This window comes from Lepus europaeus, chromosome 18 (assembly GCF_033115175.1).
Source record: "Lepus europaeus isolate LE1 chromosome 18, mLepTim1.pri, whole genome shotgun sequence".
NCBI lineage: Eukaryota > Metazoa > Chordata > Mammalia > Lagomorpha > Leporidae > Lepus > Lepus europaeus.
This window is the reverse complement of record NC_084844.1, coordinates 20229439-20242983: the sequence shown is the minus strand read 5'-3', so window position 1 is coordinate 20242983 and position 13545 is coordinate 20229439. Positions and strand designations below refer to the sequence as shown.

Genomic DNA, 13545 nt, shown 5'->3' with positions numbered 1-13545 from the left:
AGTGTCCTCAAGCCGCAAACACATGTCTACTAAGCTTTTTCTTTTCCTTGACCTAGAAGGTCCCTTGCTCCTGCACTGAGACGCCGTGCATTTCCTCGGCTCCTGCTGCAAGTTTATCAGACCCAGGTCCCTCTTAGACAGTCTGATCTTTTGTTCCAGAAGAGTTTAGGCTTCACAGGCAGAGCCGCACTTGTTACCAGAGTCTGTTCATACTAAGCTTTTCATTCAAGCAGGATTTCCAGTTAGCAGTGACCAAGGCCACATTGGTGCCACTCTTGGTGCACACAGTGAAGTGGTAAATGTAGGTTTGGGGCGTGGGGGGCTGGGCCTGGGCCTGGGGAGGTGGTGGCTGGGGCAGGAGCAGTTGTGGGTTCTGTGTGGTTGTTGGAATCTATGCCTCTCTGAGGTTTGTATGTACTAACCATCGCCCTTCTCCACCTCACAGAATGGCACACTAAAGCCCAGGCAAATTCTACTCTTTCTGTTCATCTGTGTAGGGAACTCTCAACTTTGGTGGGATCAGGGTGGGCAATGGACCCACAGAGGAGGATGCTGAGATTATTCAGCATGACCAGCTCTCCACCCACTCCGAGGACGCGGAAGAGGTAAGATCCTGTGCTGTGGGCTTCCTCTCCCTCCACCTCGGGTGGGCCCTCGTCTCGTGCAGCTGAGGGGCTTGCTTCAGCCCTGCCCTCTGGGCCTCTTAGGGCACCGCAGTGTTTTCCAGGGCGTGGAGCCCATGGTGCTGCAGCACCCAGCAGGCCTGCCTCTTCGGTCCCACGCAGAGCAGGCCCCAGCATTCCAGCTCTTGCTCCCGAAACCCGGCCACTCCGCACGGCTTCTCTCTTCATCCCTAGATCCTTCCAGGGGTCGCTCCAGTGGCGCTGCTTCCCAGCTGCAGCCGCTGGCACTTCTCAGGCCCCACCCTGCCGGGCTGTCCTTGTACAAATTTTGTGTGGGCCTTTACCTACTCTTTACAGGGGCAATAAAAAGGAATCAGGCCAGGCTAGGCACCTCCAAGCCCAGCTTTTTAAAATCCACTCTTCCTGGCCTGACCACTGGTAGCACAAAACCTCAGAGCAGAACTAATGCACCGTGGAGCCTCACCTGTTCATTAGGGCCTTTTTTTGGACAGGTCAAGGGGGAGGACTTGAGGACACAGGTTGGACTTTTAAGTCAGTCTGGCCACTTTCACTATATGTATGATTTTTTACAAAAGAAATGGCAAGGATTGGGGTGCCTTTTGCAAATATGCGTCTTACCACTCTAAGTGCCCGCCGCTCTCCCTGTGCGTGTGACCTGCCAAGGTGGCCCTCCCACGCAGGAGCCCTGGTCAGCACTGACAGGCCTCCCCCAGAAACAGTCGGTCGCCTTGTGCACCTAGCTTGTGACCTCTGTGTGCCGTGGCTCCCCACTAAGTGTGCATTTGTGTTTTCAAGCCTGCCGAGGACGAGGTGGTAAGACAACAGCCAGCTTTGCCTTCCTGTGTATCTGGGGCTTCTCTCTTCCCGTCCTTGTGATCGCTCTGCTGACCCTGCTGCACCCCGGGGCCACACATGACACCACGCATCCTTCATCTCAATGGCCATGTCTAACCAGTTCGTGAACCCGTGTTCTGAGAAAGCTCATCTCCATTAACTGCATCTCGTGTCAGTCTCCTCTGTCTCTGTGTCATGGACTTTGCTGATCTGATACCTCTGAGAATGGCTGTGACAGAGGTGCAAGTAATGTCCGCAGTGGCATTCTTGAAGTGGCTCCCTGGGGCTTACGTGCCATTGGCCTGTGCCTTGCTCTCCTTGGTGTTGTGGTTGCTCGGCCACGGGGGTAGCTGTTCCCTCCCCACTCCTGAGTGCCTCTGAGCAGAGCTTGCCCTTCCTCCCTGAGATACAGCTGCCTCTTCCTGCTGCCCTCAGCAGCTTGACCATGCTTCCAGGGAGGATCCCTGCCCCTGGCCTGGGGTCAGCCCTGCCACCCTGTGGCCTAGCTGAGAACTGGGAGGCCTTCACACGGCGCCTTTGCCTCCTGGGTGTCCCGGAAGAACCAAGCCTTCTGCAAAATGAGCTCACTGCGTCAGCCACCCGTGGGAGTGACAGAGGATGGAAGGGAGGTTGCCTCGGCACTCAGCCCACACCCAGAGCAGAAGGCCTTTCCCAGCAGTGACTCCTTGAGCAACACACACATTTTGAATTAGTTTCCTTTTTTTTTTCTGTCTTTTTTTTGTTTGTTTGTTTGTTTGTTTGTTAAGACCTTGCTGCACTGTTTGCATCTTCCTCCAAAATGTCTCTTTAAGATACCTGCACCTGTGAGCAATAATGCCCCTCCCTTTCCTGCCTCCCGTGGTCCTCTCTGAGGGGGTGTGGGGATGGGACCGGGAAAAGCTTTGCCATTGGGATAACAGCAGGCAGTGCCTGGTCTTCCTGTGGTTTGGAGAGGCTCCGTGGCTGGCATACATGTTCCCGGCCTGCTCACCTGTGCAGTCGCTGGCTGAGCTGCCTGGCACTCTTTGGGGAGCTCTGCTGTCTCCCAGCATCACCACCTCCAGCAATGCTGCTTTCTAAATGCCTTCCAAACCACGCACCCAAAGCCCTAGTCGCTGTTGAGCGATCCAGCCACCTGACTGTCCAGTGTCCTCTTTGGCACCCAGACCCTGGGGGGTTGCACATCCAAGGAAGATGGCCTCTAATTTGGCCTCCCCGGTCTTCAGCCGCCCACCTCACTCAGGGAGGCAGTCTCCCTTGGCTTCCTCAGAAATCAACATTTTTATCAGACGAGTTCTCTACAGCCAAACTGAAATAACCAAAGCAGTTATCTGGTGTTTTCAAACAAAACACGTTCTTTTTAAAAGTCCAGCCTACTTCTAAAATTTACCCGCCTTACTTGGCTATGAAAATTGTCCCACGCAGGCCATTGTTGCAGCCTGGTGGAGGTGTTTGTCCCTCTCCCAGGGTGGGGACATTCAGTTCAGCTGCAAACCAGGGCCAGGCCAGTTGTTGCCTGGGAAATCGTCAAAGGTTCTAACCGTGCAGCAAGGGTCAGCAGCACCTGTGTCTCCCACTGTGTCTTCCCACCAGGCCTTCACCCCCTGTCCCTGCATCCTTCACCCTGTGTGTGTCAGGCACTGTGTTTAGAAACTGAAAGATGAAAAATGTAGCTCTTGCCTTCGAGGATCTCCCAGACGGTGGGGAGAGAGTCTTGGGTGACAGGCACCTTGGTAGATGTGTGCCCAGGGTACTGTGGGAGCACAGAAGGCACCTGCAAACCCTGGGTGGGGCTGGGGCAGGGGAGATGGGGATAGGATTCCCATTGCCTGGGGGAGTTAGCCCTAAGCTCAGTGTGTAGAGGGCGGGGTGACCTCGCCAGCCAGTGTGGGAAGCTTCTGCAGTCAAGGACCTGTGGGGTGGGCAGAGGTAAGCAGGAGTTCAGCTTAGCTGGAGCACAGAGCCAGGGCTCTGGAGACTGGGGAGGGGTGAGGCTGGAGTCTGGCCGAGACAGCCGTCATAGGTGTGGCCTCATCTGGGTGACGTCCAAGGCCTTGCTGGAGTCTTAAACTGGTGAGCAGGAGGCCCTGGTGTGAGGGCCTGTCCGACTGCGGATTCCGAGCGGGGCTCTGCATGAGCCCTAGGACAGAGTTCACCCCCTGGTCTTCAGTGGGCTATAGAGAGCAAGAGGCCAGGAAAAGCACCTGAGGCTTCCAGAACGTTCCCCATGCACCCCAGCTGTGCTTGGACAGCTCGTTCCCGTGCCCCACTTTAGTCTGGAAATCGTTGTTGGTCTGAGAGGAAAACAGCAAAAGGCAGAGGAGACACCATCTGGCCGCCTCTGCTGTGACGTGGGAGCTGTGGACTCTGTCCGGATTTCCCTGTGCCATCTCAGAGGTCACAGAAGGGAGAGGAGGTCCTCTGGCTCCCGGAGGCTGTAACGCAGGAAGTGCAGTGGCTCTGGAGGTCTAGTCCTCTCCTGGCGGCTTCTGGCTGAGGCTGGGGGACTTGTTCCCAGCAGGGCTGCTCTCCTCCCCGGCCCCAAACCAGGTCCACTGCTGTCCTTGCCGCCCTGGGGGCAGACTCGCCCTCCCAGCCGCGTGCTCTTGACTCAAGCCCCCAGCCCAGCAGGGAGGAACTCCGAATGTGTTGGGAAGAATCTCCTTCAGGTGGGGGGTGTCGGGATCTCCAGGGAACGCAGTGCTGGCGTTGGCCCAGGCCTGGAGAGGCAGTGGTGAGAAGGGCAGGCCCCTGCCTGGGCCAGGCTCTCCGTGAAGCGGCCACAGCTCTGCACTCCTGCACCCTCCCCTCCATCTGATGTCTTCCGTCTGGTTTCTTCCACGACAGTTTGACTTTGGGGACACCATGGTCCACCAGGCTATCCACACCATTGAGTACTGCCTGGGCTGCATCTCCAACACCGCCTCCTACCTGCGGCTCTGGGCCCTCAGCCTTGCTCATGCACGTGAGTGTCCTCCTCTCCACGCGTGTCCGCGGTCTCCCACGGCGGGGATGACCCAGAGGTTCTGGTTCTGGACTCCAGAGAGAAGGAGTGCAGGCGGGAAGGTCCGCACTGTGTGCGGTGGTCCCACCAGGGCGACAGGGAGCGCCCTGGGGGAGGCATGGCGGGGCAGCCCCAAGTGACCAGGGTGCCGTGTCTTCCTGTTCCCCAGAGCTGTCCGAGGTGCTTTGGACCATGGTGATCCACATGGGCCTGAGGGTGAAGAGCCTGGCGGGAGGTTTAGCGCTCTTCTTCATCTTCACCGCCTTTGCCACCCTGACCGTGGCCATCCTGCTGATCATGGAGGGCCTCTCAGCCTTCCTCCACGCCCTGCGGCTGCACTGGTGAGAGACAGCGGGGCCCGGGTGGCGGCGGGGCGGGCCCTGAGTGCTGCACGGCAGCTTGAGTGTGAGCTGGTCCCTCAGCGCGCATGGCAGCGGCCTGGCCCCTGTCGTGCGGCCAGAGGATCTCAGCTTCTTGGCTCGAAGCTTCCCAGGAGAGGCCCTGGTGTGTGTCCTCAGGTCCCCCCTGTCTTCAGCATTCTTCAGTGCCCTGCGCTGTGGCTTGCAAGAGCAGCCGAGGTTTTGTGGTTTTTGTTTGAGGCTTCTTGTTTTTGTTCTGTTCTGGCGTGTCAGTGCCCTGTCTGGAGAGCAGTGAAAGTGGTCTAGCGCAGACTCCGAAGCCCAGGAGGGCGCCCTCTCTGTTCCGCCCCGTGCTCTTTGGTCAGGCCCCTGGCTGTGCCCTGGCAGGGAGGCGATTCCTGGTCCCTCAGCACACAGCTGGCGCACTGACACAGCTCCTCCAGCAGGGCAGGCTTGGGGCTGTCCTGTTTGCTCCCTAATGCCGTGTGTGCCTCTCGAATGCTCTGCTTGGAGAGAGCCGGGTGGGAGAGCTGCATCTCACCGCGCTGTGACCGTGATCCTAAACTTGGGTTGTCAGATTTAGCAAATAAAAGTACAGGGCACTCAGTGAAGTTTGGACTTCAGACCCACAATGAACATTCTTGTAGTACGTGCCCTGAGCCCCGGGCAGCCTGGGCTCTCTCCAGCCGCCTTGCTGGCTGCCGTTTCCCCCTTTATGTTGGGCCTCTCCCTCCTTTGCGGGGGTCTCAAACCCCAGTGTCCAGACGCTCTGGGCCCTGTCCCCGGAGGAGGACTCCCTCACCCCCAGTGTTGCAGAGTCTGTGGGACCCCGTGTGGGTGGCCTGTGGTCTTGGTGACCTCTGTGAGTCTCACTGAGCTCACCAGGCCTGAGGGAAACCCAGCGTCTGCTCCTGGGAAGCCTCGGCCCCTCCCCTCGCCCTGGATTGTCCTGGCTGGGTCGCAGCTGAACCTCCTCAGAGATTCCGCTGTTGGTGGTAAATTCCCAGGGGAGAAGCGAGGCGCATGCGGGCCAAGACACAGCTCCCATCCAAGTGGCTTCCTCGAGCCAGCTCTCCCGCTCACAGCCTCCACCCCCCTGCCCCCTGCCCTCTGCCCCCGGCCCGGCTCTGTTGACGGTGGAACCAGGAGGTCGGGGAGTCAGGAGAGCTGTGTGTTCAGAGCGCTGCCTGGACCCCGTTCCCAGCTCATCAGCCGCTGACCCCAGCACTCCCTTCATGCTTCGGCGACGGGCTGCTGGGGAGCCAATGCTGGTGACTTTTCCTTGCCCAATTGGCCCCCTGCAACCCAGGCCACTTTGCCTGCTGAGCCCTGGATGGAGGGGGCAGTGACCACCCCACCTTCTCTGCAGCCCATGGGAGGTGTGGGGAGCTGTCGGACGTGAGGCAGGTGCGGCCTCCCCTCCATGGTGAGTGCAGGCAGCACGGAGCAATGTGTGTTGAGAACTCCCCTCAGCTCACCCGTGCCCTCCAGTGGTGGTGTCCCACAGCCTGCTGGAGGGACGCGAGGAGGTGCTGAGTGATGGCAGGGTAAGCCTGCAGACCAGCTAGCCTGGGCTGGAGCTCCAACTCCACCGCACTGGGCAGGTGGTTCTGAGCGGAAGGAGAGGGTGGTGTCACGGACAAGGGGTCTGATGGTAAATTGGAAATTGTCACACACCTGGCGTCCAGGCCAGCGCCCTGGCCGCTGTCAGCAGGTGTACAAGGATGGCTCGTGCCTGCAGAGAGGTGTCCCCAAGGGAGGCCTGTAGGCCATGAGAATGCCCCTCGGGTTTGGTTGTGGAAACAGGCTCACCCCACAGGAATTGCTTAAATTGTATTTGGTCGTAGGGAACTGGGTGGAAGAGGAGACTGTGGCCCTTTTGTGTGCCATTCAGGATCCCATGGGAAGGGGCGGTCACCTGTGGCATGTTGGGGGCATCTTGCCCACCATCCAAAAAGGAGTGGATAAAATCAGCCCTCTGGATCCACTCTGGGTCTCCTGCCTGGTCCGGCTGCAGAACAGCCGCAGGGAAGCCACTGCCCGCTTTCCTGGCGTCCCCTGACCTGAGGCTGCCCCAGTGACACCTGTCCTGGGTCTCTGGTCGGGTAAGAAGAGCTTTGGGTTTGAGAACAGGCCGCACTGCCTGGCGTCCGTGGGAGATCCTACAAGGTGGGTGGTGTTTGACAGCGTCTGCCTCCTCTTGAGCTTCGTCTCCTCTCCCGTGTGCCACGTAAGATGAGCTTGGGCTTCTTGCCTTTCCCAGTCAGCCATCTTCTCTCCCTCAGAAGGCGGGGGCGGGTGTGATCATGGCCTCAGAGCCATGTAGATGAAGAAGGACCTGCCCTGAGGCTTCCCTTCCAAGGCGCGTGGCCCCTTCTCAGCTGCCAGATTCTGCACACTTGTACGCTCACGGACTGGTCGGTGGTTAAGGGGGCCGGGTGATGGGAAGGACCACAGAGCTGCCACACGTGGCAGCGTGTAGCAGGAGAGACGAGAAGCACCTCTGATTGGAGGTCAGTGCCAGCGGCGGTGCCTGCCGTTCGCACCTTCAGGCAGGTGTGTGTCCTGGGCCCTGAACTGCCCAGAGCGGGGGTGGGGGAGTCAGAGAAGCAGCTCCCAGCAGGAGGTGGAAGAGGCCCCAGGGTGCCCTCCCGCTCTACCCACCCGGAGAAGTGGGGACTGCGCTGTGTAACTCAAGTGCTCTCTGCCGTCTCCCCGTCAGTCCCTCTGGGTCCCAGTGCTGGGGCTGCCATGGGTGACACAGGAGCCCACCTTCCCTGCTGGGGCTCTCACAGCAGGTGTCTCAGTGACTTGGTGCACGCAGGGGCCTGGAGGGGTCGGAGCAGAGGAGCCACCAGCAGAGAGGAGGAGCCTGCTGGGCGGTGGAGCTCTGTGTTTGTCCTCTCTCAGGAAACAGTGTTTCCCTGGTTCAGAGGAAGAGGGTGGGGTGTCTGCCAGGGCAGTCGCTTTCCAGCATTGTGCTGGGGGACGGCTGTGGGGGGAAGGTGGAATTAGGCTGACCCCAAAATGGACCCGTGATGTCTCTGGCTGTAGCCACCCTAGGCCACAATTTCAGCAGCAGCTGGAGGAGAGGTGGCATCGGCGGCCCACAGGGCAGAGCCTCTGGCCTGTCGGTGTGGGAGGCCCACACAGGGGTGCCAGGAGGACAGCGGTGTCCCCAGGGCCTTTGAGAAGCGCGGCTTCTGCCCCACTCACCCGGCCTGGAAGTGAGAGCTGTCTGTGATCAGCCGGCCAGGGGCTCGGTGCTCAGGCCCTGTTGGCGTAGGACCCGGTCAAGGCTGGGGCCTGCACTGACCTGTCCGCTACTGGCTGTCTGCCGTGTAGTGGAAAGGAGGCGTCGGAATTTCTTTTAAGTTGTTCAGATGTGACCACGGCCTCCCCAACATGAAGAATCCCACCTAACAGGTGGGGAGCAGAGAGCCGGAGCCTAGCTCAGCCCCTGCATCCCCGCAGCGCTGGGAGAGAGCAGCCGGCTCCTGCTCCCACCCCCAGCAGCTCGGGGCCCCCCAGCCACTGTTGCCTTCTTGGCTGGGAGGGTGGCGAGGGAACGAGATGGTCTCGACACCTTGGAACTCTCGGAGGCCTCGCCTGCCAGAGCCCCTCTGCCCCCTCCCATTCTTGCGGGGGTTGTGGGGCCCGGGGGTCACCGAGTGGAAACTATTCCTCAGAACAGCTCCCAGGCTCTCGTGTCCTCTGACCATGCGCTTTTCGGCCCATATTTGGTGGTGATCTGGCTGTGGGCAGCCGTCCAGGGTGAGCCGGGAGGAGGAAGCACAGCCCTCTCTGCTGTGGGAGGGGCCGCCTTCCTGCCCCCACCCAGTCCGAAAGGCCCCAGGAGCGCGGCGGGGGTGGCTGCCCGATGCCTGCGAAGGGACTTTGGGCCCGGTTTTTCCTTTTCAACCCAAGAGAGCATTTCTCAGATGGTTGTGTGGACAGGGGAGGCTTCTACCGTTGCTTTGGGAAGACTCCCCGCCCGAGGGGCCCTTGGAGGGGGGCGCCTGGGACTCAGCTAAGGGCTCAGTGCTGCAAAGAAGCCGCCTAAACACAGGCTCTGCCCTCAGCGAGGACGGGCGAGGGCAGACCAGTCCCCGGAGGCCGCACCCTTGCCCAGGTGGCCCTGGGCTTGGAGACCAGAACTTGTGTTGTGTGCACAGCAGCCTGAGAGCTGGGCGCCCGCGGGCTCGTCCAGCAAAGGGCGTCTTCGGGGGGTGGGGTGGGGTGGGCCCAGGACATCTTCCTGGCCCAACTGCAGCGTTCTCCTGTCTTCAGAAGGCTTCTGTCCGTTGACACCCTTCCTCTCTCCTCTCTCCAGGGTCGAGTTCCAGAATAAGTTCTACAGTGGGACTGGGTTCAAGTTCCTACCCTTCTCCTTCGAGCACATTCGGGAGGGGAAGTTTGAAGAATGAGCTGCTGGTGGGGCCCTGCCCGCCCCCCCCCCCCATGGTGATTGGTTGTATTCCTTTTGCCTGTTGGTAGTGATCCCCAGCACCAGGTGTTTGTGTCACCCCTGCCACCCAGCCCCCCAGCTGTCATGAGCCATTTAGATAGAGCCAGATCCCCTGGCGCCCCTGCCCAGCTTTGTCTGTGGTGTGACCTCCTGCAGAGAAGCTGGGCCCAGGACTTGCCCTCCCAGCCTCCCACAAGCCTTCAGGGCTGGCCTCCTCCTCCCCTCTCACCCTAGATAAGAGGAGCACCCATGCCCTCCCCATGGGGACCTTGCACCCCTACTGCTGACACTGCAGGGTTGGAGGGGAGCGTGGCACGTTCTCTACCAGAAGGGGGCGCTCTTTGTTTAGCATGCCCTACTCCAGTTAGCAGTGGTAGATCCGAGAAGCGGGTATTTTGTCCTTTGCCCAGCCCTCTGCAGAACTTGTTAATCAGAACTTCAACTGGAGCCACCTGGGCCGTTGCCAGTGGCTTCTCCCCACCTTCCTACCCGCCCCCAGGAATGCACAGACAGCCCCTGGCGGGCTCAGCAGATGTCCTGGACGCTGCCCACAAGTACGCCCTTGGCAGAGGGTTCTTCAGATGGACACTTCTTCCTGGGGGAGACCCTGAGCCCTTCCCCACCCCTGATCATGTAGTCGAGACTGGTTCTGCCTGCCAGCCTGCCTTGCTCAGTCCACCAAGGATCCCTCCACTCTTCCCCATGGACCTCAAGTCTTAGGGGTGGTGCCAGGGGTGGGGAAGGTCAACCCCATTTCCTGTTTGCTGGTGGGAGCCCTGGCAGGCCCAGCAAGGCGCCACCCCATGAGTCCCGTCCTGGGCTGCAGACCCCCAGGCCTTCTAATCATGTGCTGGCCTGGCAGCCCTGGCCGCGCCCGCTGAATTCCTCCCCACTGCCCTCAATGGTCAAGGCAAGCGTTTCTGTGGGGCTCCCTCAACTCACGGCCGCTCTGCCCCAGCTTTGCAACTTGACCGAGACCTTGTGCGTGGCCTCCCCTCCCCTGCCCCCATTCCCATGACCTTTGCTCTGTTTACAGTGGGGTTGGGAGCTCTCAGTCAGGGAGCCCTGCCCAAGGCCCTTCTGTTCAGACATCCACGTGCTGAATAAAGTGTGTTTGACCCTCCCACGGAGGCCGCCTATCTCTGCCCACATCCCACTTCACTCAGCCTGGCCCGTCTGAGCCCCTGTGGGGCCGGGTCTCCTCCCCACCTCCTCCAGCACTGCTGCCAATCTCTGATCAAAGACCTGGGCAGCCATGGCCCTGGCTGGCAGGCAGCTTGTGAAATTCTTACCTTATCTCAGCCTTCCCAGAAGCCTTCCCACTCCCAGGCAGACCCTACCCGTGGTGGCGAGTGGGGGTCGGGGCCATGTTCCCCTCCCCTGCCTCACTGCACGTCTCCACCGCTTGGGGGAGAGGGGCTCTGGAATCTGCCCTTCCCCCTCCCTCTGCTCCAAGTATGCTCTCCTGGGCTCAGTGGCCTGGATATTTTGGGCCCTGCAGCCTTTGGCCTTGGTCTACAGGAGGCTGGGCGTGTGTTCCTCAGGGCAGCAGGGGAACGTGAGGTGCTGAGGTGGACAGGCAGCAGGCCAGAGAGCCGCCCGCCATCCAGGCAGGCGGGCAGGGCAGGAGCACGGCCTCCCCCTCCCGAGGCATTCGTCTCCTTCCCTCATTCCTCCCTGCAGGGCCTCCAGGCAGGGGCTGTACAGGAATGCGCGGCTGAGACGGCAGCTGGCGCCTTGGGAGGGCATGCGGGGAGCAGAACACCCTGTGCCTTTCACCCTCCCTGGCTCAGGTCCCACCTCCTCCCCACAGCGCACCTGCCCCTGGAGCAGGCCCTGGGGGCTCCTCAGAGGAAAGGTCTGGAGTGGAAAATCTGGTCCGTGAGCTCATTTAATGTCTCTGAATCAAAACAGGAGGCCTAATAAGAACATTTGGAATCAGTGAAATAACATTGAGAATCCAGGAATAGAGCCTGACATTTATGGTCAGTTTCCACAAGGGGTCAAGGTGACTCGACGAAGAACTGCTTTTTCAACAGATGCGACAGCTGGGCAGCCATCACAAAGGAAAAGCCGTACCCCTGTCCCACACTGCACCACGCGCACACCAGCTCCAGGTGGACCGCAGGCCTAACGTGAGAGCAGAAATCCTGAGGCTCCCAGGCGAGTCGCAGGAGCACGTCGTTGTGCCCGTAAGTTAGGAGATGACGTTTTGAAAAGGCAATCAGCAGAAAGAGGGCTCTGACCACCAGTTCATACCCCATGTTGCCAAGCCAGGGCTGGGCCAGGGTGGAGCCAGGAGCCAGGCAGGACTCCATCCTGATCTCCCACGGGGATAGCAGGGATGTAACACCCGAAGCACAGGTGACCAGAGAGCTTCTAAGTAAAATACGTTAGGATGTAACAGAATTAAAGTTTTGTGTTTCAGCAGAGTGCAGAAGCTGACAAGAGCCCTTACACAGGAGAGGAGACGAGGGTGCTTTAAAAAGTTCACGGGAACTGGAATTAAACGTTCCTGTGCATATTCTGTGATCTCCAGAAAGCCCCTTTGTATTTGCAGATTATACATCTGAAAATGGACTTGTATGTAGCCTTTGTAAATGACTCAGAATCCAATAATAGAGATCATTTATTTTTATTTTTTATTTTTGACAGGCAGAGTGGACAGTGAGAGAGACAGAGAGAGAGAGAAAGGTCTTCCTTTTGCCGTTGGTTCACCCTCCAATGGCCGCCGCGGCCGGCGCGCTGCGGCCGGCACACCGCGCTGATCCGAAGGCAGGAGCCAGGTGCTTCTCCTAGTCTCCCTTGCGGGTGCAGGGCCCAAGCACTTGGGCCATCCTCCACTGCACTCCCGGGCCACAGCAGAGAGCTGGCCTGGAAGAGGGGCAACCGGGATAGAATCCGGCGCCCCGACCGGGACTAGAACCCAGTGTGCCGGCACTGCTAGGCGGAGGATTAGCCTGTTGAGCCACAGCGCTGGCCTAATAGAGATTTTTTTTTTTTTTTTTTTTTTTTTTTTTTTTTTTTACAGGCAGAGTGGATAGTGAGAGAGAGAGACAGAGAGAAAGGTCTTCCTTTTTGCCGTTGGTTCACCCTCCAATGGCCGCTGCGGCCAGCACATCGTGCTTATCCGAAGCCAGGAGCCAGGTGCTTCTCCTGGTCTCCCATGCGGGTGCAGGGCCCAAGGACTTGGGCCATCTTCCACTGCCTTCCCGGGCCATAGCAGAGAGCTGGCCTGGAAGAGGGGCAACCGGGATAGAATCCGGCGCCCCAACCAGGACTAGAACCCGGTGTGCCGGCGCCGCAAGGCGGAGGATTAGCCTGTTAAGCCACGGCGCCGGCCTAATAGAGATCATTTTTAAAAGTCAATGTTTCTTGGCCGGCGCCGTGGCTCACTTGGCTAATCCTCTGCCTGTGGTACCAGCATCCCGGGTTCTAGTCCCAGTTGCTCCTCTTCCAGTCCAGATCTCTGCTGTGGCCTGGGAGGGCAGTGGAGGATGGCCCAAGTGCTTGGGTCCCTGCACCCGCATGGGAGACCGGGAGGAAGTACCCAGCTCCTAGCTTCGGATCAGCACAGCACCAGCCGTAGTGGCCATTAGGGGAGTGAACCAACAGAAGGAAGACCTTTCTTTCTGTCTCTCTCTCACTGTCTATAACTCTCTTTCTCTCTCTCACTGTTTAACTCTGCCTGGCAAAAAAAAAAAAAAAAAAAAAAGTTAGCATTTCTCCAAATAAGTTGTATAAACCTGTCACTATTGAGATGCAAATCAAAACCCTAACATCCCACATCCCAATCCACTAAAAGGCTATAATGAGAAAATTCCAAGTGTTGGCAGAGAGAAATTAGAACCCCAAACCCTGCTGCTGAAAATATAAAATGGGCAGCTGCTTTCGATAACAGCCTTGGACCTGATGTTGTGCATGTGAGCGCCTCTCGGAATCTCGGCTGCTCCATTTCCAGTCCAGCTCCCTGCTAGTGCACCTGAGAGAGCAGCAGAAGATGGCCCAAGTCCTTGGGCCCCCACACCCGGAGGAAGCTCCTGGCTTCAGATCAGCCCAGCTCCAGCCATTGCTGCCATTTGGGGAGTGAACCAGCAAATGGAAGATCTCCCTCACTCTCTGTGTTTCTCTGCCTTTCAAATAAATAAAAAAAGGAGGGGTGGGGACCCCATGCTACAACACAGTGAACCTGGAGCATTTTTATAAGTCAAAGAAGTCAGACACGAGATGACATAG

General features: G+C 58.9%; 1 protein-coding gene across 4 annotated transcripts in view; it reads left to right on the top strand.

The window, feature by feature from the left end:
* ATP6V0A1 (ATPase H+ transporting V0 subunit a1) overlaps positions 1-11564 on the top strand; it is a 55426-nt gene extending 43862 nt beyond the window's left edge. Inside the window, exons 18-21 of one of the 4 annotated variants that reach the window (XM_062216808.1) lie at positions 498-605; positions 4326-4443; positions 4652-4823; positions 11349-11564. In XM_062216808.1, the coding sequence (XP_062072792.1) occupies positions 498-605; positions 4326-4443; positions 4652-4823; position 11349 (399 nt within the window). In that variant the 3' untranslated portion in view covers positions 11350-11564. Of the gene's footprint in view, positions 1-497; positions 606-4325; positions 4444-4651; positions 4824-9174; positions 10536-11348 lie in introns of those variants that run through there. The other 3 variants (XM_062216806.1, XM_062216805.1, XM_062216807.1) reach the window with 3 other exon arrangements.
* Positions 11565-13545: the final 1981 nt, after the last annotated feature.